The sequence below is a fragment of the Petaurus breviceps genome, unplaced genomic scaffold, assembly GCF_028583685.1.
Source record: "Petaurus breviceps papuanus isolate PSGF00001 unplaced genomic scaffold, PetGlider_PUasm1.0 76, whole genome shotgun sequence".
NCBI classification, from domain to species: domain Eukaryota; kingdom Metazoa; phylum Chordata; class Mammalia; order Diprotodontia; family Petauridae; genus Petaurus; species Petaurus breviceps.
In genome coordinates, this window is record NW_027186473.1 from 53846174 (window position 1) to 53872683 (window position 26510).

At 37.4% G+C, this 26510-nt stretch overlaps 1 protein-coding gene across 1 annotated transcript in view; it reads right to left on the bottom strand.

The window, feature by feature from the left end:
- The window catches only part of IQCM (IQ motif containing M), a 431897-nt gene that overhangs the window by 251447 nt on the left and 153940 nt on the right, over positions 1 to 26510 (bottom strand). Inside the window, exon 6 of the mRNA XM_069105013.1 lies at positions 10680 to 10872. Within this exon, the coding sequence (XP_068961114.1) occupies positions 10680 to 10872 (193 nt within the window). The remainder of the gene's footprint in view (positions 1 to 10679; positions 10873 to 26510) is intronic.

Here is a 26510-nt window from a genome sequence, read left to right on the forward strand (position 1 = left end):
TATATATATATATATATATATATATATATATATATATATAAATAAGTTCATTGACCTAGGTTAAAAACTTCTGTAGAGATACCTAGATTAGCCTTAGCATGTATACAAGACTTTAATCATTGCTAATGTCTTAAAAAGAAATTTATCAAGGTTGTGAGCTTGTCCCATTTTAGTATGCAATTAATAAATCTTTATTGCTTGATTGATTGGATTTAAACCAAAAACGTGATGTAAACCAGGAGTATATGAATAAAAGAAAAATATGAGCAGGAAAAACAAGGCAATAATGACAATGTTCTTGATGCTGATGAAAGGTTTTCTCCATGAGACAGCTTTCAAGTGGACTTCTTTCTTTGTTCCTATGAAGGATAAACTTAAAAATACTTTGGAGAAAAGAATAAGCAGGTAAAGAAAAATGTAATGACATTTTTCATGGTGAGTTAATTCAGATACTTCACCAAAAATGTTAGTTTGAAGGTACAAAGACTGTGAAGCCAGAATACCCTGATAAAGTTGATGTTAAATACAAGGGGGAAATAAAGCTTTTCTCTGAGATTATATAAAGCTGAATTACTTAGATGTATGTGTATACATATGTGTATATATATGTATATATACATTTGTATATATGTGAGTGTATAATTATATAGTTCCTAGTGAGGTATAGAAGAATACATGTATGTGTATATAAACACATGTATGTATATATGTGTGTATGTACACATATGTGTATATACATATATATAATCAATCACTAGGAACTATGTAATGATCTTCCAAGAGAAGTTTCCATTGGCTTTCCCTAATATGAAAAAGAATATTATAACTTTTTTGGCAGGTTAGTATGACATAAAACTGACTGTATCTGAACAGAACAAAATGATTGTTTCCTGATAACAAAGTCACAGCATAATTTATTATGTATAGGAAGAGTTAAAACAAAGGTTAATATCAACATAAAGCTGGAAATAAAGACTACAGATAAGAAAATACAATGAACAACTATAATTGCTACAATGTGACATTCAAATTAGACACTAATGATAAAAATGGTGAAATAGAAAAAAGGAAAGAGGCCGGCAGACACAAAGGCAGGCCCGGAAGGCACAGCCGGCAGACACAGAGGCAGGCATAAGGCGAGGCTGGCAGAGGCAGGCCTGGAAGGGGCCTGATGAACTCAGAGGGCAAGTCATCCCACCAACCATAGGGCTACTACCAGGCCTATCACCAAAGGGCTGGGACTGGAAAGAGCAAGGTAAGAACCAAATACAGGGGCCCCTGTCCTGGAGAGCAAATACTCCTAAGGCTACCAGTTCATAGACCAGAAATTAAAAAAAAAAAAAAGCCCCTATCAGGACCTCCAAAGACCAGGATGACAGAGTGAACCTCACCTGCTCCAAACCCCCCGCCACCCTGAAAAACATAGTAACTCTTGCCCCAGGGCAAAACCCTCTACAGTTAAGGCTTGGGATCCCTAGAGGAAGGGCATGGCTAGGGCCCAGCGTCAAAATGGGCAGAAAGCAGGCTACAAAAACAAAGACTCTGGAGTCCTACTATCATCAGAGGGAGGAACCAAACTCAGAGGGAGACAATGTGGACTCCACACCCACAGCTGAAACATCAACAGGGAATGGGTCCCAAGCACAGAAAGCTCTCCTAGATGAGATCAAAAGGAACTTTGAAAACTTAATGAGAGAGATAGAAGACAAAAGGAATAATTCTCTCAAAACCAAAGTAGCAGAATTAGAAAAACATTATAATGAAGAAAACATCTCTCTAAAAAGAAAAATGTATGATATGGAAAAGGAGCTCCAAAAATTAACCAAGGAAAATGATTTGCTAAAAACTAGAATCAACCAAATTGAAACAAATAACTCTATGAGGAACCAAGAATTAGTCAAACAAAACAACAAGAGGGAAAAAATTAGAAAAAGAGGTAAAATACCTCAAAGAAAAATTAACTGACCTGGAAAACAGATCCAGGAGAGATAATGTGAGAATCATAGGCCTACCAGAAAATCATGATGAAAAAATGAGCCTGGTCAACATTCTCCAAGAGCTCATTAAGGAAAACTGCCCTGAGATACTAGAACCTGAGGGTAAAATAGAAATCGAGAGAATCCACCAGACACCTGCTGAAAGAGATCCCAAACTGAAAAGTCCTCGAAATTTTGTGGCCAAACTGCAGAACTACCAGATAAAAGAGAAAATACTTCAAGTGGCCAGAAAGAAACAATTCAAATATCGAGGGTCCACAGTGAGTATCACACAGGATTTGGCAGCCTCTACACTGAAAGATCAGAGGCAGTGGAATACAATTTTCCAGAAGACAAAAGAACTCGGGTTACAACCAAGGATCACATACCCAGCGAGACTGAACATATTCTTCCAGGCAAAGAGATGGTCATTCAATGATATAACAGAGTTCCAGACCTTTTTGATAAAAAAGCCAGAACTCAATGGAAAATTCAACCTCCAATTAATTATGAGATGCAACAGTGACATAGAAAAGTAAACAAGGAAAACACACACACACCCTATTATTTGATAAGAGCAAACTGGTTATAGACAAGTAGAGGGTATGGGTATAAAATACAAAAATTGACAATTAAAAAGAATCTTAATAAGGGCTACAAAGGTATTGCAATGGAAGAAAGGGAATGAATGAAGTGGAAAAGGGTAAATTATGCCACACAAAGAGGCATAAAAACTGTATAGCAGAGGAAAAGAAGGGAGGGAGATGGGAATCATATAAGCTTTTCCTTCATTGGTTCTGGTGCAAGGAGGGAATAACCACCAGTTAAAAGGATAGGACTGTATGGAGAAGAAACTCAAAAAGTATAATTTTAGAGGGAAAGAGGGGAGGGAGAAGAGCTTCACATGAGATTTGTTCCTGTCACTCTTGGTGCAAAGAAGAAATAACATACTTCATTAAGTATAAAAATATACTACAGGCAGTAGGAGGGGGAAAGGGCTATGAAAGGAGGGGGTGGTTAGTAGGGAGGGAAGAAGTAAGGGGAAAGGGGAGGAAAAGGGAGGGGGCTGATAAGGGAATACTGAGGGAGGCAGTGGTCAAAAGGAAAACTATTAAGGTGGGGAAGGGAGAAAGAGGGAAAAATATAAATGTAAATAGGGGCAGGAATAGGATGGAGGGAAAGAAACAGATAACAATCGTAACTGTAAATGTGAATGGAATGAACTCTCCCATAAAAAGGAGACGGATAGCAGAATGGATTAGAAATCATAATCCTACAATATGCTGTTTACAAGAAACACATCTGAAACAGAGGGATACACACAGGGTAAAGGTAAAAGGCTGGAGTAAAATATTTCATGCCTCAGCTAAAGTAAAAAAATGCAGGGGTAGCAATCCTTATCTCATATAAAGCAAAAGCAAAAATTGACCTAATTAAAAGTTATAAGGAAGAAAACTATATCCTGTTAAAAGGCACCATTGATAATGAAGCAATATCATTAGTTAACATATATGCACCAAGTGGTAGAGCATCCAAATTCCTAGAGGAGAAGGTAAAGGAATTAGAGGAAGAAATAGATAGCAAAACTATACTAGTGGGAGACCTTAATCTCCCCCTCTCAGAACTTGATAAATCTAACCTCAAAATAAACAAGAAAGAAGTTAAGGAGGTGAACAGGATTTTAGAGAAGATAGGTATGATAGATCTCTGGAGAAAACTGAACGGGGATAAAAAGGGAATATACCTTCTTTTCAGCGGTTCATGGCACATACTCAAAAACTGACCCCGTTCTAGGGCATAAAAACCTCACAATTCTACGCAGTAAGGCAGAAATATTAAATGCATCCTTCTCAGATCATGATGCAATAAAAATTATATGCAATAAAGGGCCATGGAAAGACCGAATAAAAGCCAATTGGAAATTAAACAATTTAATCATAAAGAATGAGTTGGTCAAACAAGAAATTATAGAAAGAATCAGTAATTTCATTCAAGAGAATGATAATAATGAGGCAACATAGCAAAATTTGTGGGATATATTAAAGGCAGTTCTTAGTGGAAGTTTTATATCCCTGAGTGCATACATGATTAAATTAGACAAAAGGGAGGTCAATGAATTGGGCATGCAATTAAAAAACCTAGAAAAAGAACAAATTCAAAATCCCCAATTAAATACTAAATTAGAAATATTGAAAACCAAAAGAGAGATTAATAAAATTGAAATTAAGAAAGCTATTGAATTAATAAATAAAACAAAGAGCTGGTTTTATGAAAAAGCCAACAAAATTGATAGACCCTTAGTCAATATGATAAAAAAAGAAAGAAGAAAATCAAATTATGAGTATCAAAAATGAAAAGGGTGAATCTACCTCCAATGAAGAGGAAATCAAAACAATAATTAGGAATTATTTTTCCCAATTGTATGCACATAAATTTGACAATCTTAGGGAAATGGATGAATATTTACAAAAATACAAGTTGCCCACATTAACTGAAGAGGAATAAATTTCTTAAATAACCCCATCTCAGAAAAAGAAATTGAACAAGCCATCAGTCAACTCCCTAGGAAAAAATCTCCAGGGCCAGATGGGTTTACTAGTGATTTCTATCAAACATTTAAAGAACAATTGATTCCAATACTCTACAAACTGTTTGGGAAAATTAGTGAGGAAGGAGTCCTACCAAATTCTTTTTATGACACAAATATGGTACTGATACCTAAATCAGGAAGAGAGAAAACAGAGAAAGGAAATTAGAGACCAATCTCCCTCATGAATATAGACGCAAAAATTCTAAATAAAATACTAGCAAAAAGACTACAGCAACTTATCTCAAGAATAATACACTTTGATCAGGCAGTATTTATTCCAGGAATGCAAGGATGGTTTAATATTAGGAAAACCATCAGTATAATTGATCATATCAACAATAAAACTAGCAGAAACCACATGATCATCTCAATAGACGCAGAAAAGGCTTTTGACAAAATACAACATCCATTCCTATTAAAAACATTAGAAAGTATAGGAATAAATGGAACCTTCCTTAAATTAATAGGTAGCATCTATTTAAAGGCATCAGCAAGTATTATATGTGATGGGGAGAAGCTAGAAGCATTTCCCATAAGATCAAGGGTGAAACAACGGTGTCCACTATCACCCCTCTTATTCAATCTGGTACTCGAAATGTTAGCAGTAGCAATTAGAGAAGAAAAAGGAATCAAATTAGGCAAAGAAGAGACCAAGCTATCACTCTTTGCAGATGATATGATGATATACATAGAGAATCAAGTAAAAAACTACTTGAGACAATAAATAAATTTGGCAAAGTTGCAGGATATAAAATAAACCCATATAAATCCTCAGCATTCTTATATATTTCCAATGAAATTCAACAGCAAGAGATAGAAAGAGAAATCCCATTTAAAGATACTGTAGACATTATAAAATATTTGGGAATCTACCTGCCAAAACAAACCCAGGACCTCTATGACCACAACTACAAAACACTTTTCACACAAATAAAGTCAGATCTAACTAATTGGAAAAATATCAATTGCTCATGGCTGGGTCGAGCTAATATAATAAAAATGACAATTTTACATAAATTAAATTATATATTTAGTGCTATACTTATTAATTTACCAAAAAACTACTTTATAGAGCTAGAAAAATAGTAACAAAATTCATTTGGAAGAATAAACGGTCTAGAATATCAAGGGAATTAATGAAAAGAAATGCTAGGGAAGGTGGATTAGTTATACCAGATTTCAATATGTATTATAAAGCAGCAGTCATCAAAACTACTTGGTACTGGGGTGGCCAGGTAGCACAGCAAGTAAGAGCACCGGCTCCAGTGTTGAGAAGACCTGGAGATCGAATCCCGGGCTCAGACATTTAGCATCCACCCAGAAACACCTGGCCGTGTAACCTTGAGCAAGTTACTTAACCCCAATTGCTTAGGGGCGGCCAGGTGGCTCAGCGAGTAAGAGCATCAGCTCCAGTGTTGGGATGACCTGGATCAAATCCGGGCTCAGATACTCAGCACCACACCCAGAAATAATAACTGGCAGTGTAACCTTGAGCAAGTTACTTAACCCCGATTGCTTAAAAAAAAAAAAAAACTACTTGGTACTGGCTGAGGAATAGAGGAGCAGATCAATGGAATAGATTAGGCACACGAGATTCAGAAGTCAATGACTATAGTAATCTATTGTTTGATAAAACTCAAGACCCTGGTTTTGGGGATAAGAACTCCAAAAACTGCTGGGAATACTGGAATATAGTATGGCAGAAACTGGGCATAGACCATTATCTAACATCATATACCAAAATCAAGTCTAAATGGGTACATTATCTAGGTATAAAGGTTGATACTGTAAGCAGTCCCCTAAAACAAGGAATAGTTTACCTGTCAGACTTGTGGAGAGGGAAAGACTTTATGACTAAACAAGAATTAGAGAACATTATAAAATGTAAAATGGATAATTTTGACTACATGAAATTGAAAAGCTTCTGTACAAACAAAGCCAATGTAACCAAGATTAAGAGGGAGGTGGGAAATTGGGAAAGAATCTTTACAACCTATGTCTCCGACAAAGACTCATTTCTAAAATATACAGAGAATTGAGTCAAATTTATAAGAATACAAGTCATCCCCCAATTGAAAAATGGTCAAAGGATATGAACAGGCAGTTTTCAGAGAAAGAAATGAAAGATATCTATAAGCACATGAAGAAATGCTCTAAATCACTATTGACTAGGGAAATGTAAATCAAAACAACTCTGAGGTACCACATCTCACTAGTCAGACTGGCTAAGATGAGAAAACTGGAAAATGACAAATGCTGGAGAGGATGTGGGCAAATTGGAACACTAATGCATTGCTGGTGGAGTTGTGAATTGATCCAGCCTTTCTGGAAAGCAATCTGGAATTATGCCCAAAGGGCTATAAATATTTTCATATCCTTTGACCCAGCAATACCACTCCTGGGGTTGCATCCCAAAGAGATCATAGAAGTGGGAGGAAGACCCATATGTACAAAAACGTTCATAGCAGCTTTTTTTGTGATGGCAAAGAATTGGAGGTTGGGGGGGTGCCCATCAATTGGGGAATGGCTGAACAAGTTGTGGTATATGCATGTTATGGCATACTATTGTGCTATAAGAAACGAGAAGCAGATGGTCTTCATATTTACCTGGAGAGGCTTATACAAACTGATGCTGAGTGAGAACAGTAGAACCAAGAGAAATTTGTACACAATTACAGACACAATGTATGTGTGATGAGCAACTTTGATAGACTGGACTCTTCTCAGCAATGCAGTGATATTAGTCAATCCCAAAAGACTCATGATGGAGAGAAATATGTGCATCCAGAGAAAGAACTAGAAAGAACTGAGTTTATATCCAGGTGGAAGCAAAATACCTGATCTTTTCCTTTTCTTGTTTGGTTTTATGTCCTGTTTACCATTTTTCATTCTATCTGATACAATCCGTCTTTATAACCTGACTAATGTATAATGTGAAAGTATTTACAGATCCTATACTTGACTATATGCCGCCATGGGGGGGAGGGTAAGGAGGGGGACAAAATGTGAAACTCAAGGAATTGTGGAATTTAATCCTGTAAACTAAAAGTAAACAAACAAATTAACTTTAAAAAAAGAAAAAAACAAAGATAAAAATATAACTCGTATAAAGCAGTCATCACCAAAAGGAAGAGAAAAGAGCTTAGAAACTCCTTAGCCAATAATCACTTTAATTCTTTGCCTAGCAAATGGAGATGGCAAGAATATGCAAACTCATTTGCAAAATATTATGGGGAAGGATGGTGGAAGATCATGAGCAATGATGACTTATAAAAGGATGAAAAACCGCAAGGGAAAAAAGAACCTGTGGAAAGTTTGGCATGAGGCTTAATTGTGCCTTACCATCCCAAAGGCATTTAGGTATGAAACTAGTAAGAAGATGATCACTGGTCCTAAAAAGGATTAATCTGTTAGTATTTTTATAATAATCTATTTTAATTATCGGCATCAAAGGAATTTCCTCATTAAGTCTCTAAAACCCAAGTCTCTGGTGTGCTATATGAAAATACAGAAATGGCATTAAGTAGAAAGGGCATTGAGAAAGACTACATCTGAAAGAACAAATAGGCTAAACTAAAGTTACACCAAGAAAATCTTTCCTGGGAACAAAACAATTTTGAAAGCATTGAGGAATTATTTTTAAAAAGTATCTCAGGGAGGGCGGCTAGGTGGTGCAGTGGATAGAGCACAGGCTCTGGAGTCAGAAAGACCTGGGTTCACATCTGGCCTCAGACACTTAACACAAAAAATAGCCGTGTGACCTTGGGCAAGTCACTTAACCCCAATTGCCCTCCAAAAAGCAAAAAATAAAAATAAATAAAAAGTATCTCAGGGAGAAGAGAATAAAAGAATGGAAAAATCATGGACAGTGTTAATACCCCAAAAAAGAATATCAACAACTACCAAGCCAGATGCCTTTTTTCTTATCTTCATTAACTCTGCATGAGAATGGTGTACATCTATATCAAAGCTATCCTCAATGTAAATGAGGAGGAAAAAGAAGCCTTTGCAAATATTTATATTGTTCAGTAATAGCCAACTGTTCATGACTTCTTTTTGGAATTTTTTGTCAAAGATACTAGAGCAGTTTGCCATTTCCTTCTCCAACTCATTTTATAGATGAGTAAACCGAGGCAAATGGGGTTAAGTGACTTGTCAAGGGTCGTATAGCCAGTAAGTATCTGAGGTCAGAATGGAACTCAGGAAGATAAGTCTTACTGGCTCCAATCCTGGTACTCCATCCACTATGCCACCTGGCTGCCCCTAAATGTTTATATATAGCAGACTAAATCTTCGCAGGCACACAATTGCCTAAAGAGTATAAAGAAGACAAAATTAAATGTTTTTATTATTTGCTGATTACAAAGGAAGGAAGGAAGGAAGAAGAAAGGAAGGAAGGAAGGAAGGAAGGAAGGAAGGAAGGAAGGAAGGAAGGAAGGAAGGAAGGAAGGAAGGAAGGAAGGAAGGAAGGAAGGAAGGAAGAAAAGATTTTAGAACCAAATCCAACCTTAATGCTTCTCTTCCTACAAGGAATATATTTTATCAGAATATCATTTATTAAAATCAATTAAAATCCCTGACCAATGCAACTACAAAGATAATGAGCATGCGATTTTTAAAAATTTTAAGTGGAATTGCTAGATGGGATGTTAAGCATAGCCTAGTCTGAGGTTAGCTAAATATAATGGGCTAAGTAAAATAATATTTAATCACTCACCAATCAAGGAAGCTCCACCTCCAAGCAGGAGTTACTTTCAAAAGTGATTGGGGGTAGGGAGGTTTGGGGAATTCTAGTCTAGAGAGTATTGTTCCAAATGGAGAGAAGAGAAGTAGTGGTAGGACTAATGAAAAGATGGCCAGGATGAAATGCAAAGCTTTGGTATCATGAGTTTGTTTGGGGGCATAGTAAAGATGAGATGCCTTTGAGATAATCCAGGCAGAGGACTAGGTGTGTAAATTTGGGAGTCATTCTAAAAGAGATGACAATACAAACTTTTCCTATTCTGTTCTGTATCAGTTATTTGCTTCTTGCCTTTCTTTTATTAGATTATAAACTCTTGAGGACAGAGGCCTCCCTATAAAACCTAGAACCTCATACAATAGGTTGCACTTTAGTGCATGTTTTGTGTTTCCTGAATAAATGTAACAATCATCTCCACATGAAAGGGATGACCAAAGTCAACTCTATGGTCTTTCATGGTGAGAGACTGAGCCTGGGAGGCAAAAGTCTTGGATCCTGATTTTCAGATTATGCCATAACTTTGTATACCAATTCTATTAAGTTTGTTGCTAGCTACATATGTTTAAGATAGGCACCGTATTTAGGCTATAAGATGTGCCCAGACCTGAAAAGGAGAACTAAAATGACCTGAACTTTATTTGGGAAATTATACAATGTTTTCAAAGTTCCCAAGATGCTCCACGATACAATAACTTAAGGAGTCAACATGAACGTTTTCCTGGTAATGTTTTCATAATTATGAATTTTAGAATACTATTGTCTCTAAGGAATTAAAGTGTACTGTAGATACTTAATAAATGTTGAATGAATGGTAAATATTTATTTAGCAGTTAGGTGACCCAGTGGACAGAGTGCTGGGCCTGGAGTCAGAAAGACCTGAGTTCATATCTGGCCTCAGACACTTGCTAACTTTGTAACCTCAACAAGTCACTTAACCTCTGTTTTCCTTAATCCAATGAAGAAGGAAATGGCAAACCACTCAAGTATCTTTGTCAAGAAAATCTCCTGGACAGTATGGTCCACAGGGTCACAAAGTGTTGTGTATGACTGAACAACAACATTTAATTTGGCATTTTTCTATGGCAGACACCATGCAAAGCATTAATTGAATGAGGGATTTCGTTTATTAAGTACCTACAAGATACAAGGCCCCATGATGAGTGACAGCAATAGAAAGGCAAAAATTAAATAACTGCATTCTCAAGGGGCTTATGTTATCTTTATCAATAGTCTACTGATAACTGAATATTTCATTTGGCTAGCATTCAGTTTAGAAAATGCACAGAAGTAATTTCTAAGCAACTATGTCAAAGCAACTATTTCAAAATGTTAATAGATCCAGTTTAGAAGAACTCTTAAAGATATTCATTACCTTGGCTATTACTCTTGCTAGTCTTCTCCGTTCAAGCCACCCCCTAATGGCACCCTGAATCAAGATGATTGCTTTCAGGATCTTTTTGCTCATTTTGTCTTTACGCTTCCGGAGTTGAGGTTGAAAGGCAAGATAAATGTCTAAGTGTGGTCCAATTCTTTCGACGTCAGAATAATAGCTATTAGATTTGATCCTAGAAATGAAAATGAAAAGGTTTTCTTTTCTTTTCTTTTTCAGATAAGTGTAAGAAATAATGGACAGCTAGAGAACCCAAAAGATAGAGCACGGGAGTCAGAAAGAACTAACTTCAAATCTGACCTCAGATATTTACTAGCTGTGTGACCCTGGGCAAGTCATTTAACTTCTATTTTCCTCTGAAGAAGGAAGTGATAAACCACTCCAATATCTTTGCCAAGAAAACCCCATGGACAGTATTAGCATGATGTCATCCACAGGATCACAGAGTAAAATGTTACTGAACGACATCAAATAACAATGGAGGTACTAAGTGGCACCACAGTGCACAGAGTGTTGGACCTGGAGTCTAGAAGACTTGAGTTCAAATTCAGCCTCAGATATTTACTAACTGTGTGACCCTGTGCAAGTCACTATAACCTCTCTTTGCCTCAGTTTCTAATCTGTAAAATTAAGATAACACCTACCTCTCAGGGTTGTCATGAGGATCAAAGGAGATATTTATAAAATACTTAGTTAGCACAGTGCCTAAAACACAGCAAGCACTATAAAAATTTATTATTATCATTATTACTATTACATTAAAATCGATGTATTTAAATAAGCCTTAATGACTTAGAACTATTGGTATAATGGACATAACACTATATAATTGCCTGTTATCCATTTAAGTCTTCTATAAAAGAAATGTGTAATTAGTTATTCTGGCATTCAATGAGACTTTTTTCCTTCTTCATTTACTTCTACCCTGAAGGTTTATTCTGCAAGATCCTTAGATATATCAGGAAGAAGGCTAGACAGTCTCATTGTCCAAAGGAAGACTAATGTTAAATCCACAAACAAAATCAATGTAGTTAAAATTAGAAAGGAAATAACTAACTGCAGGGGGAGGGTGGGAACCTTTGCAGCAAATTCTCTGATAAAGGTCTGATATTCAAGGGGTAGAAATAACTTTTCTTTCATTATTTCAGGGGTCTCCCAGATGAAGATACATCCTTTACCAAGACAGATAGGCACCTTCTCTGTTTTAGTTGCCTAGAGCTCTGACAGGTTAAATAACTATCTATATGTAAACATATATTGTGTGTGGGCACTATAAGTATATGTGTGTATATGGAATTGATAAAATATATTAGAACCAGAGTTCTTACCTATGAGATAAATGGTCAAAGAGATGAGAACAGGTAGGTTATAAAAGAAAAAGGCAGACTATCAATTACCATAAGGAAAAAAATGTTTAAAATCTCTCTCTCACACACACATGGATATGTGCATATATACATACATATATATATATATATAATATTTAGAAATAATATGAGGATGGGTACCTCACACTCATCCAATTGGCAAAGATAACCCAAAACAAAGGAAACTAACAAATGTTGGAAGCGTTATGGAAGGACAGGCAAAGTAATGCACCATTGATGGAGCTGTAATATGGTCCAAAAACTCCAGAAAACATACCCAAACAGTCACCAAATTAGGCATATGTTTTGATCTAATGATACTACTACTTGGCTTATAGCTAAATGAGAGCAGAAGAAAACAACCTATATGTACAAAAATATTTTTAGCAGCCCTTTTTTATTGTGGCAAAGAATTGTACATGAAGTAGATGTCTATCAACTGGGGAAAGGCTGAACATAGTATGGTATATAAATGTAATTTAATAATATTTAGTCTTAAGAAATGGTTAGAGACAGACTCAAAGAAAACTGGGAAGATTTGTATGAACTAATGCAGAGTCAGTTTGGCAGAATCAAGATAAAAGTTTATAAAATAACTAAAATGGAATAAAGAAAAATAACTGTAAATGCCCTAAGAACTATGATCAATACAACCAACTATGTATAGGGCATTGAAGATTGAGTAAGCTTCCCACCACTGGGCATAGATCTGATGCACTGAAGTATAGAATAAGATACATGTTTTCAGACATGCCAAGGTATGGATTTTTCTTATGCAATTATACTTTTTTTTTTTTTTACTAATAATGACTTTTTTGGAGAGCAGGAAGATATGGGAAGGAGAGAGTAGTGATAGTCATACTAAAATGGAAGAAGACAAAGAAAAGAACATCAGTGAACAATTTAAAAATACACAGAAGGGAAGAGAAGAAAGTTCAGAAAGTGTCACAGAAAACCAGAACAGTGTGGAAACTACTTTGTTAAATTTGAATCATCTTTTAAAAGCTTTATTGGAGAAAAACATAAACATGCATAACAAAAGTTCAAATTTTTTTTCATATTGACATGTTCTTTTTGCATATTTTTTGCAAATTGTTTCTTTGCATATTGACGTTCTTTTTTGTTCATAATAAAATATTAAATTTTAAAGACTATGGCATAACAAGAAAGACTTATTGAATTCATCTCTCCTGTTTTATGAGAAAAATGTATTCCAATGACACTGTGTGCATTCCTGGTACACAATAAGTGCTTAGTAAAATTTTTTTAATTGAATTAAGATGGAGTTGCGCTATTTGTCAAGAAAATGTAAACATATGAAAATCCACAAACTGAGAGGGAAAACAAAGCAGAAAATATTTGGACAAGAATAAAAGGGTGGAGAGACAAAATGCATACAGCTATCATGCAAGAGGAATAACCTAGGCTTCAGGTAGGGATGTGCTGGTATATGCTTAACAATTGGCTCTCTAGGGGAAAAAAGGTTTCATGACATATTTTTAAGTTTAATCTGCAGCAATTAACATTTTCTTCATTATTTGATTAAGTCTAGACAGTCAATAAAGCCATAAATCAACCCCTGATTTGTAACATTTGCCAATTCAGAGGTACAAATGTTCATACTGAAAATTTAACAATAAGCTCTCACGAGCTAATACGAGCTAACTAGCACATCCCTTAGTATAACTTAAATCACCTGGACAATTGGGAAAAAAATGGAAAATAGATTTCAGACACAAATTAGCCAACTAGCACAGATACAAGACTTTCATGTATTGTAGGAATCACATACTCACCACTGAAAGGAACCTTAGAGACCATTTAGTCCTAATTCCACAAATGAGGAAACTGAGGCCCAGAGAGGATAATTACTTCCCCAAGGCCATTCTGGTAATAAGTGACAAAACTGACACTTGAACTCAAATCCTCTGATTTCAAATCCAGCACTCTTTTCAAAGTACCATGGATCGTCAGGTAGTGTGGAATGAAAGACTCCAGGAAAATAATTCTGATAGCATACTTGAAGATAACATCAGGGAGGGAAAAAAAGAGAGAGGGAGAAGATGACTGAGTAGAAACAGGACCTCCCTGCTGCTCCTGCTTCCATCTTCCCCAATCCATGTAAAAAGGGGACTCTAAACAAACTTTGGAGCTGCAGAACCCACAAAATGACACAGAAAAGCTAACCTCCCGCTGAGGACAGCGCTGTAGGCCAGCAGGAATCAGCCAGTGCAGTGCTCTGGGAGCCGAGCCCAGCCGAGCCGAGCCCAGCCCAGCCCCCGCCCCACCCCCACCCCCCCCCCCCCCCTCACCCCCCAGACTTTAACCCCAGGGCGGGCCTGACCAGCCACCAGCTGGAGGAACTCCAAATCAGCAGCAGCTGTGGCCATTTCCAGATTTATCAACACATAGATGCGAAGGACAAAGTGAGAGGTCAGTGCAGTCTGGACTTTGGGACCAGTAAGTGGGAGAGCATGCCTTTTGCCCCCGGGGCGAGAAGCCACTGAGACTCTGGCACAGTTAGCCAGCACCATGTGGCTGCTTCAGCTCCTGGCCTGCAGAGTGTAGGGGGACCAAGCACCACTCTGAGGGGTAATCACTCTTGCTTTAACGTGCTTGGATCTGGATTGCACTCTAGGGTGGAGGTCCTGGGGTGTATGGCCAGCTTGCCAGAGTGGAGATCTCAAAGAGGGCACCCATCTAATACCTCTGGCAGCTGAGAAAACCCCAGCGTTTGGGATGAAAGCTCCCCTGTCTGGTGGTAGAGACCTACTGTGGCAAAAAGCCCAAAAGTCAAGTAATTGAGTGGCAAAATGAGCAGGCAAAGGAAACAAAGCAGACAGAAGATTCCAACGTTACACTCCTAATTGGGGGACAAAAAGGAGCAAAGCATGGAACAGGAGGAAGACAGTGAGGTCAGAACTCCTGCACCAAAAGCTTCAAAGGAAAATATGAGTTGGTTACAGGCCATAGAGGACCTTAAGAAGCAGATAAGAGAAGTGGAGGAAAAATTGGGAAGAGAAATGAGAACAATGCAAGAAAATTATGAAATGAGAGTCAACAGCCTGACTGAGGAAAATAACACTTTAAAAAACAGACTGACTCAAGTGGAAAATGAGGCTCAAAAAGCAATGAGGAGAAGAATGCCTTAAAAAGTTGAATTTGCCAGATGGAAAAAGAATCTCAAAAGCTCAATGAGGAGAATCATGGCTTCAGAATTAGATTGGAGCAAATGGAAGCTAATGACTTTATGAGAAATCAAGATGCTGTTAAACAGATCCAAACAAATGAAAGAGTAGAAGGCAATGTGAAATATTTCATGGGAAAAACCATTGACCTGGAAAATAGATCCAGGAGAGATAATTTAAAAATTATTGGACTACCTGAAAGCCATGATCAAAGTAAGAACCTAGAAATCATCCTCCAGGAAGCTCTCAAAGAAAACTGCCCTGATGTTTTAGAATCAGAGGGCAAAATAGAAGTTGAAAGAATCCACTGATCACCTCCTGAAAAAGATCCCCAAAAGAAAACTCCTAGGAATATTATAGCCAGGTTCTGGAATTCTAGAATTCCCAGAAATCATAAGGAACTTATCAAAGTTGAACTATTAACATTCCTACATGGAAAAACAATCATTGTAACTTATGAAACTTTTTTCAGTAGTTGAAGGGAATAGAAATATATATGTGTGTCTATATATGAGGGTATATGGGCATATGAATACATACGTGAATGTGTATATATAATTACAGGTATACATAGATAGAGGGCACAGGACCAATTTAACAGGAAGGGATGATGCTTAAAAGGTGAAATTAAGAGGTGAGAGAGGAATATAATGAGAGGAGATGGGGAGAGACAGAATGGGGTAAACTATCTCATACAGAAGAGGCAAGGGATAATGGTTACAATGGAGAGGAAGAATAGGAAGGCAAAAGGGAATGGGTCAATCTTTTTCCCATTGAATTTGGCTTGGGGAGGGAATGAAACACACACTAATTAGGGTATCTCACCCTACAGGAGAGTAGGGGGGAAGGGGAAGAAGGGGGGATGATGGAAGTGAGGGCAGGTTGGGGGGAGGGAAGTTGGAAGCACCCACTTTTGAAAACAGATGGGATCAAAGTAGAGAATAGAACAAGTGGGAGGTGGGATAGGAGGGAGGGGAAATATAGTCAGTTTTTTACAATATATCTACTATGTTATTTTTTTGCATTAGCCACATATGAACATCCTATACTGAACTGCTTATCTTCCCAGTAAGGGTGGGTGACAATGGAGGAAGGGAATGAATCTGGAATTCAAAGTTTTAAAATCAAATATTCAAATATATATATATATATATATATGTGTGTGTGTGTGTGATTGTGTGTATATATACGTATATGTGCATATATGTATATACTATTATCAATAATATTTTACATGTAATTGGGAAATAAGATATACAGGCACTGGGGCATAGAGATCCACTGGAAAAGTCGAAAGGGGTATAGGAGAAAATATGGGAGAGAGCAGATTAGAGGAGGGGATATCCTGTGGGACTTCTGTTTTGGGGTGGTGGGTAGGGGAAAAACAGGGAGAAAATTTGTAACTCAAAATCTGGCATAAATGAATGATGTAAATCAGAAGTTAAAGCATTTGAAAAAAAGAAAGAGAGAAGGAGTATCTGAAGAGACTGATCTATCTAAAGAAGTAACTCAATTTCTTTTTTTTTTTGCAAGGCAATTGGTATTAAGTGACTTGTCCAAGGTCACACAGTTACTAAACGTGTCAAGTGTCTAAGGCCAAATTTAAATTCAGGTTCTCCTGACTCCAGGGCAGGTGCTCTATTCACTGCACCACCTAGCTGCCCCTCAAACTCAATTTCCAAGAACATGTGGAAAAGATAGAAGCAAAGGTTTGAAATCAAGGGTGGATAGAAAAGCTTGCAAAAAATGCTAAAGAAATCAAAGTCTTTTTAGCTGTCCTGGGGGCTTAGAACAGGGGTTCTTAACCTGTTGTCTGAAGCCTTGTGATTTTATATGTGTTTGTATACATACTTAACATATATACACATACATATATATGTGTATATATACATATATGTTGTCATTCAATTGTTTCAGTCATGTCTAATTCTTTGTGACCCTATTTGGGGTTTTCTTGGCAAAGATACTGGAGTGTTTTGCCATTTCCTTTTCCAGCTCTTTTTACAGATGAGAAGACGGAGACAAACAGGGTTAAGTGACTTACCCAGGGTCACCCAAATGGTAAGTGACTGAGGCCAGATTTGAATTAAGGTCTTTCTGATTCCAGGCCCAGCACTCTATTCACTGTGCCACCTAGCTTCCATATATGCATGTGTGTGTGTGTGTGTGTGTGTGTGTGTGTATGGGGTGGGGGTGTATGTGGCTATGTGCATTTATATACACATACATATGTCTGTGTTAATGCATATGTATACATGTGTAGATGATATACTGTAGTAATTATCTTCCATATAAGTATATGATACATAAATGTATTTGTGTTTGTGTATATGCATATGTATATGTGAGACTACTGTGTTTCAATATAATTAGTTTCTTTTGAAATCGAATGTAGTATATTTTATTCACTTCAAAATATTATTCTTAGGAGGGGTCCATAGGCTTTATCAAACAGCCAAGATCTGGTACTCCAGAAGCTGCAGACAATCTACAATAGGCAGAGAATGTGAGATAGCTTTCTTTGTCCTATATAAGGTTTTGTTTCCATTTCTGTTTCCCCTCTGCCCTTGAATCACATAGTCAATCGATGGAAAATTTTTAAACAGCTGCTTTTGTACTAAGCACCGAGCCAGGCACTGGGAATGCAAACACAAAACTGAAACACTTTCTCTCCTGAAGGAGCCTGAACAAATCTGATATGGAAAAAGGTTTCCTTTTATAAAGTTTCTCAACATTCAGCAGCAGTCTGTAGGACTCATTATAGCACCCTACTTAAGGAAGCCTTCTAGAAGGGAAAATAAATGGTCAATTAAATGGCAAACATAGTAGTAACCTTTCAAATTTTCAATATGAAATTTATCCATATATTTTGTTTTTATATCATATACAAATATATGCATATATTTTTTCATTGTATTCCTCCCACCTCAGACCCATCTCTTATAACAGAAAGAAAGAAAAGTTTTGAAGAACTTCAAAACTAAGTAACATATGAATAAATATACTACATTGTGTGCAGTATCTCACGTATCCATGGTCACCCACTTCTAAATGTCTTCTCATATCTCTCTGCAGATCAACATTTAAAAAAAAACCACCTATGTGGCCAATAGCATTTTCCCCCCCTATGGCCCCTTTTCAAGTACACATTAAAAATTTCTGAAAAAAGATGACAGGAGTTCAAATTTAGAGCTGGCCATAACGTCATCTAAGCCAAACCCTTTATGTTACAGATAAGGAAACTGAGGCTCAGAAAGGTAAGGGACATCCTCAAGGTCACACAGGTTGTGATTAACAGAATAAGTTCCAGTCCCAAATGTGACATTCTTTCCACTACAGTAAGACTGGGGGGAAAAAAGAATGGGGAGAACAAAACTCAGTAGGAAAATCTGGCTTTCTCCCCTTAGATGTGATAAATTTATTGATCAGAGTTTCAAATCAAATAATATTTTCATAGAAAGAAAGAAAAAATAAGGAAGATTATACATCAAAAAAGATACAGAAATGAGTGAATTAGTAAGTTAATCATGTCCGAACTTTAGACACTAGTTTTGGCAAAACATCTACAATGGGAATTTCCTTTCAGCTTTTAATGCTTAGAAGAGGCTATATATTAAATACTAAATCAGTTTTAGAATTTGGTTCAGATATTGCTACTAATTAGTTTTGGCTGATACTGAAGCATTTTGTATGCCCCATTTATAAAAGCGCTGTTTGCCCATCTGTTCCTGGGTTGAAAGTGATTAAAGGATACTTATTTTGGCTGTTGTAAAAGCCAGATACTTTTCAAGCTGCAAATATGCGACAAACGCAGCTAGGGTTGCCAAGTTCAGAAACATATTACAAGAGATTGGTGATGCCTTCTTCCCCCACTCTTTTTCCAATGGGCATTATGGAAAAGTAAATAGTGCCCATCTCCTGATTAGACGAGCAGGCCTGCTTGGTCCAAATGTCTTACAATTTTGTTCTAATTTACACAATTTGCTCTGTCTGATTTGGATGTTCTATGACCAAACTGTGTTGAGGGCTTTCTGCTTCCTACATGTGCAGCCTTGGATGAGAGAACCGTGTGATAGGCTTGTGCCCAGAATGTAACTTCAGGAACAAGGAAAACACATCCCTGTTCTTCCTTTCTCCCACCCCGAATTTCCTCACCGCCCCTCCCAAAAAATGAGGGCTGTTCCTATGCAAAACACTATTCAAATCAGACATGGTTCAGGCTGTTTTTGCCAGTTTAAGGATGTAATACATTCTTATTAAATAGAGTTTTGCCTCAATATTAATTATGCCCCCAAACCCTAATCTATGACTTGATGCATCATAACACAGGAGTTTGTGGCATTAACCTTAGCACATTATCTTGATTAAAGAATATTAGAAATTAAAAGGGACCTTAAGATCGCATTGGTCATATATCTTAATATATATGAGAAAATAGGCCTGGAGAGATTAAACAATGTGTTCCTGGTTGCACAGCTAGTTAGTAGCAGAACTGAGGCATTTCTTTCAGAATAGCCCTGGGCTATTTTTGAATTTTGAAACAGACTGGAATTTGCTCTCCTACCAATTATACCTTCTGTTTCTCTTTCCTCTACTACAGGGGTTCTTAACCTGGGGCCCCTGAACTTCTTAAAAAATCTATTGTTTTTATAACCTTTTCATTTTGGTTCCTTTGTAATCATATATATTTTCTGCATTTAAAAGCATTTGGAGAAGTTCTGCTAGAGGATCAAAGGGGTCCATGACACAAAAGAAGGTCCAGACCTACTGTTCTCCTACATGCAAAGCAGTCTGCTAAGCTCTAGGAAAGACACAAAGTTTTGAGAAGATACAGCCCCTGTCTTTATAAACTTTACAATCTTATAGAGAGTGATGTAACAGACACAAGTAACTAAAGTACAAAATAATACTTAGGTCCATCAGAAACTTGCCAACATCCTAAGGCGGAATTAATAAGGGAAACAATCAGTGAAGGCTTCAAAGTTTCTTAAAATAAGTGACACTTCAAATTGGCTTGAATGAATGCAGCTGAACCTAACAGAGAATCATGGTCTCATATGCAATAATCTTTTTCCATTCTTTTTTGTATATGGGAATGTTCATACTTGCTGGTATTTGTCAAGTTCTGAATGACAAAAAAAAAATTTTGTTTAAAAAAAAAAGGAAATGGGTAGAAATCAACATTCCAGTAGGGAAAGAAAGGAGTATTTCCATCATAGCTAATAGTCTCATTCTACCATCTGAGCCCCTCAGGTGATAAATGGCCTCTTTAACTTCATGCTTTTTGTGGCACAATTTAACCTGCCTCAACATCCCTCATCCTAGTGAATCAGACCATTTATTGACTCCTTCCAATAGAAATATTTCCATGCTTGAAAATGCCTTCCATTCCTCATGGTACCATCCCCTGAAAGAAAATTCTTATTCCCTCAGTGCTATCACCTGCAAAGGAAAAAAAATCTGATTAAAACTAATTCTCCATGAAATTCTTCCCATTTAAATGTCAACTCCTTGAGAACAAGTCCTGTGCACTCCTTTATTTTTGTGTCTAAAACTTAGGAAGTAACATGTATTTACTAAATCAGGACCCTTCACCCATATTTCCCATTTCTTTCTCAGTCAAAATTCTAGTGGAAAAAAGTTTTCTACAATCGCTGTTTCTATTTCCTTTTCTTACATTAACTTCTCAAGTCTTTTCAATCTACCTCTTGACTTCATCAACTGAAACTTCTCTCCAAAGTTACCAGTGATCTCTTAATTGTTAAATCTGACTACCTTTTCTCTGTCCTCATCCTTCTCTATTTAGCTGCTACATTGGAAACTCTTGGCCACCTTATTTTCCTGGACATTCTCTCTTCTCTGGGCTTTTATGACACTCTTTTGTCCTGATTCTCCTCTTTGCATGCCCAACTACTCTTTAACCTCCTTTGCTGGTTCACTATTCATGATTTGCTTTGCTCCAACCATGGATATATCCCGTGGCTCTATACTGGGCCCTCTTCTCTTTCTATGCTTTCTTTCAATAACCTTATCTATTCTCATGAGTTTATCACTTCTATGAAAAGCTTTCCTATATACACATAGTCTGTGTAGCTAACCCCATGTTTATACATCCTAAGCTCAATTTCAGTGTTACCAACTGTCTATTGAACATCTCAAACTGGATGAACCATCGACGTCTCAAACTCAACATATCCAAAAGAGATCTCATACTCCTCTTACCTACTGAAAGCACTACCATTCTTCTACTTCCTTGAAGTCAAAAGTTAAGCATTATCCTTGATTCCACATTCTTCCCTCTCAACAAATATCCTATCTGCTTCCAAATCTTATTGCTTATAGCTCTATAATATCTCTTGTATCCATCCTCTACTTACACCTTAGCCACCACTGCAGCTCAAGCCCTTATCACCATTGGCCTGGACTCAATGGCCTCCAAATTGGTCACCCTGCTTCATCTCCCCTCTCTAATCAATTCTCCACACAGATGCCAAGGTGATTTTTCTTACTCATAGATATGACCAAGTCATCAGCTTACTGGAAACACTCCAGTGACTCCTATTGCTTCTAAAATAAAATATAAACTGTTCTTCCTCACCTTTGCCTCACAGAACACCTCCTTCAGGACACAGCTCAAATATTACCTTCTACATGAAGCATTTCCCAATCCTCCAAATATTAATGCCCTCCCTACTTTGTTTCTGTTTTCCATTAATTCTTTATATGCATATATGTATACATATATATACACACATATGTATTAATATTTTAATATGTACATTTTCCCTGATATACTATAAGCTTATTGAAAATAGGGACCAATTAATTTTTTGTTTTAGTATACTCAATGCCTACCACAGTTGTTGGTACACAGTAGGCCCTTAATAAAGAATTATTGACTGAGACAAGGAGGAGAGACAGAGAATCATAATAAAAGTGTGTAACATGGGAATAAAGATAGTGATAAATAAGTTTCCATGAGTAAAGCCCCTAACTCCAAAGGAATTCTAATAACTCTGGTGTTGGGCCCTGTCTAAAAAAACAAGAAGAGTAATAATACTAATATTTATATGGTATATTAAGGCTTACAAAGCACCTGACATATATTAAACCATTTGTCCCTTACAACAGTCTGGTGAGGCAGATGCTTTTATTATACCTTTTTTTACAGAAAAGGAAACTGAGACTGAAAAGTTAAGTGGTTTGCCCAGAGTCTCACAGCTAATAGTGTTCAAGGTCGGGTTTGAACTCAAAATCCAATGCTCTATCCAATATCATGGATATCCAATCATGGAATACACGCATGCGTGCATGGAAGGATAAATAAGGGCAGCCCTGGGCCCAAGTAGGGATTGACCAGCAAGAATCAGAACACAAACACCAGAGAGCAGAGCTGGGTGAGAATTTGAAATACCAACAGGACGCAGTCAATTTATATTGTGCCCTAAGGTTTACAAAATACTACACATACATTATTGCATTTGATCCTTACAAAGTAGAAACTACAAATATTATCTGACAGACAAGGGAAGAGAGGCACAGGGAGGTTATGAGTAGCTTGCCCATGGCCACACAGAAAGGAAGTATCAGAGGCAAGATGTGAAATCGAGGAAACCAGTGAGTAAAGCAAGAGATCTGCAGATTATACAGATAGAGCTAAGAGGAGAGTTGAGGAAAGCAGACAAGAATCTGACTAGCTGTAGGAGGTGAGAGAGGAAAGTGCAGCTAGTACCATTACCAGGAAATGCCAAAGATAACTGAGAAAGTTTGCTGTCCCAGATTTATCTGCTTTTATCTCTGCTTGCTCCTGGGGTATTAAATCCTGAAACATACTTAAAGGTTTGATGGTAACTGAACAGGAAGGAAGAGAATAAGCCTTTATTAAACACCTGCTGTGTGCCAGGCTTTGGGCTAAATGGTTTCTAATTATTACCTCATTTGGTCCTAAGACAACCCTGAGGGAGGTACTATTATTATCTCCATTTTAGAGCTGAAGAAACAGGCAGACAGAATATAATTGACTTCCCCAGGGTCACACAGCTGAGGTCAGACTTGAACTCAGATCTTTCTGACCTAGCAGGGAGGCTAGGCCCTCTAACCACCCTGCCACCTTGTTGCTCTAAAAAAACAATTCTAAAAGAACTCTGTAAGCTAGCTAGTACCAGGAAGAAGAAGGGAAGGAAGTCAGGAGGAAGGAGGGGAATTTTAATTGGTAGACCCAAAACAATGGCTTTCCAAGGCCACAGTCTACTCTTGGACAAGCAAGGTGTCATCAAAGTGTTTTCACCTTACCTCTCTGGTGAACTATTTAGCATATGAATGGAAATATACACAAGAAAAAAAAGGCAACACAAGAGAAAGCTCGAAGGAAATAGTCTAGATATTGCAGTGAATTGGACATCACTTTTGTAATATTGGAAATGTGGAATACAAGATCAGGTATTCACAGATGATTAAACTACTATTGAATTTCTTCTAAGAATTAATAAAAGATGAAAAAGAAACCAAAAGAAAGACTATTACTATTAAATAAGAAAAACATCTTTAAAAGAGGCGGGAGACACTGAAATGAAGGGGCTGAAGTCTACTCAAGAGAAAAGGTGAAGATAGAAAAGATATTTTCAAGGGTAGTAGAGGAGATGAGGCAGGTGCCAACTGGCAACTACAGACACTGAGATGTGAATTTTATGCCCATGTTGTCAAATGATCAAATTCTTATTATATCAAGAAAGGAGAAAATTTTAATTCATATTGAATTTTTCCCTCTGCAAATGGCATTAGGAACCCATATTCTTCTATACAGAGTCCCAGAAAGCTATCAAATAGGAATTCATATTTTTTTCAATTCAATAGGACAAGCATTTTTCAAGTATCCACTGTGGGCCAATCACTGTACTAGGTACTGAGGATAGAAAGAGTAAAGAAAAGAAAAAAAATAGTCTCTGCCATCATGGAGTTTATATTCTATTGAGAGAAAATAATATTTATGCAAATAAGTAAATGAAAGTTACATTTAAAATAAACACTAAGTCATTTCAGGGTAGAGGAAAATGTTATCAGGAAGAATAAGCATTTAATGGAATGCTATGGGTAAGTGATATTTATAACCACTTTTCCCAGGTGAATCAAACCCTGTAGTCTGAAGAGAACTGAACTCCAAGGAGCCTCAAAATGATAGTGTTTTAGAACTGTTGTGAAAAATGAGTAAAATTGGGAGGTGGAGTCAAGATGGTGGAGTAGAAACAGGACTTCTATGCAGCTCCCACTTCCACCTCCTCCAATTCATGTAAAAAATGATTCTAAACAAACTTTTGAGCTACAGAACCCACCAAATGACAGACAGAAGCTAACTTCCCACTGAAGACAGCCCAGCAGACTGGCAGGAAGAAGCCAGCACAGCACTCTGGGAGCCGAGCCCAGCCCCATGTGAGCTAGAGGTTTTAGCCTCAGGGAGGACACAACCAGCAACCGACTAGAGGGACTTCAGATCACCAGTAGCTGTGGCAGTTTCCAGAATTATCAACCCATAGAGGCTAAGGACAAAGTAAGAGGTCAGTGTAGTGTGGACTTTGGGACCTGGGAGCTCGGAAGTGTGGTACGGCCTTTGCCCCTGGAGGGAGAAGACGCTGAGGAGCCAGAGCCATGTAGCTGCTGTCATGTGGCAGCTTCAGAGCTCCTGGCCTGCAGATTGTAGGGGGACCAAGCAACCAGTCTGAGGGGTAATCACTCTTGCTCTAACTTGCTTGGATCTGGATTGCGGTCTAGGGTAGAGATCGTGGGGTACATGACCAGTTTGCCAGAGCATGTGGAGGCTTCAGAGAGGGCACCCAACTAATAGCTTTGGCAGCTGAGAAAACCCAAGCTATTTGGGACAAAGCTCTCCTCTCTGAAAGCAGAGTTCTACTGTGGCAAAAAGCTGAAAAAATCAAGTAATTGAGCGGCAACATGAGCAAGCAAAGGTAGCAAAGTAAGCAGAGCAATCTGACAGACTCCTATTTTGAGGACAAAAAGAATCAAAGCAAGGAACAGGAAGAACACAACAAAGCCAGAACTCCTGCACCAAAAGCTTCCAAGAAAAATATGAAATGGCCATAAAGGAGTTTAAGAAGGATTTTGAAAACCAAATAAGAAAAGTGGAGGAAAAATTGGGAAGAGAAATGAGAACGATACAAGAAAATTATGAAATTACAGTCAACGACCTGACTGAAGAAAATAACACCTTAAAAAAAATAGACTAACTGGGGTGTCTAGCTGTCACAGTGAAAAGAGCACCGGCCCTGGAGTCAGGAGGACCTGGGTTTGGATCTGGCCTCAGACACTTAACACAAACACACACAAAAAAACTAGACATGTGACCTTGGGCAAGTCACTTAACCCCAATTGCCCTCCAAAAAGAAAAAAAAATAGACTAACTCAAATGGCAAAAGAGGCTCAAAAAGCCAATGAGGAAAAGAATGCCTTAAAAAGCTGAATTTGCCAGATGGAAAAATTATCGCAAAAGCTCAATGAGGAGAATCATTGCTTCAGAATTAGACTGAAGCAAATGGAAGCTAATGACTTTATGAGAAATCAAGATGCTATTAAACAGATCCAAACAAATGAAAGAATAGAAGGCAATGTGAAATATCTCATGGGGGAAACCACTGACCTGGAAAATAGATCCAGGAGAGATAATTTAAAGATTATTGGACTATCTGAAAGCCATGATCAAAAAAAGAACCTAGAAATCATCCTCCAAGAAATTCTCAAGGAAAACTTCCCTGATGTCTAGAACCAGAGGGCAAAATAGAGATTGAAAGAATCCACCAATCACCTCCTGGAAAAGATCTCAAAAAAGAAAACTCCTAGGAATATTATAGCCATGTTCTGGAATTCCCAGATCAAGGAGAAAATATTACAAGCAAGCAGGAAGAAACCATTTGAATATTGTGGAAACACAATCAGGATAACCCAGGATCTGGCAACTTCTACCCTGAGAGATTGAAGGGCTTGGAATATGATATCCCAGAGGTCAAAGGATCTGATCTTAAAACCAAGAATAACCTATCCAGCAAAACTGAGTATCATGTTTCAGGGGGAAATGTGGTAATTCAGTCAAATAGAGGATTTTCAAGCATTCTTGATGAAAAAACCAGAGTTCAATAGAAAATTTGACCTTCAGATACAAGAAGCAAGAGAAGCATGAGAAGGTAAACAAGGAAAAGAAATCATAAGGAACTTATCAACGTTGAACTATTTACATTCCTACATGGAAAAAT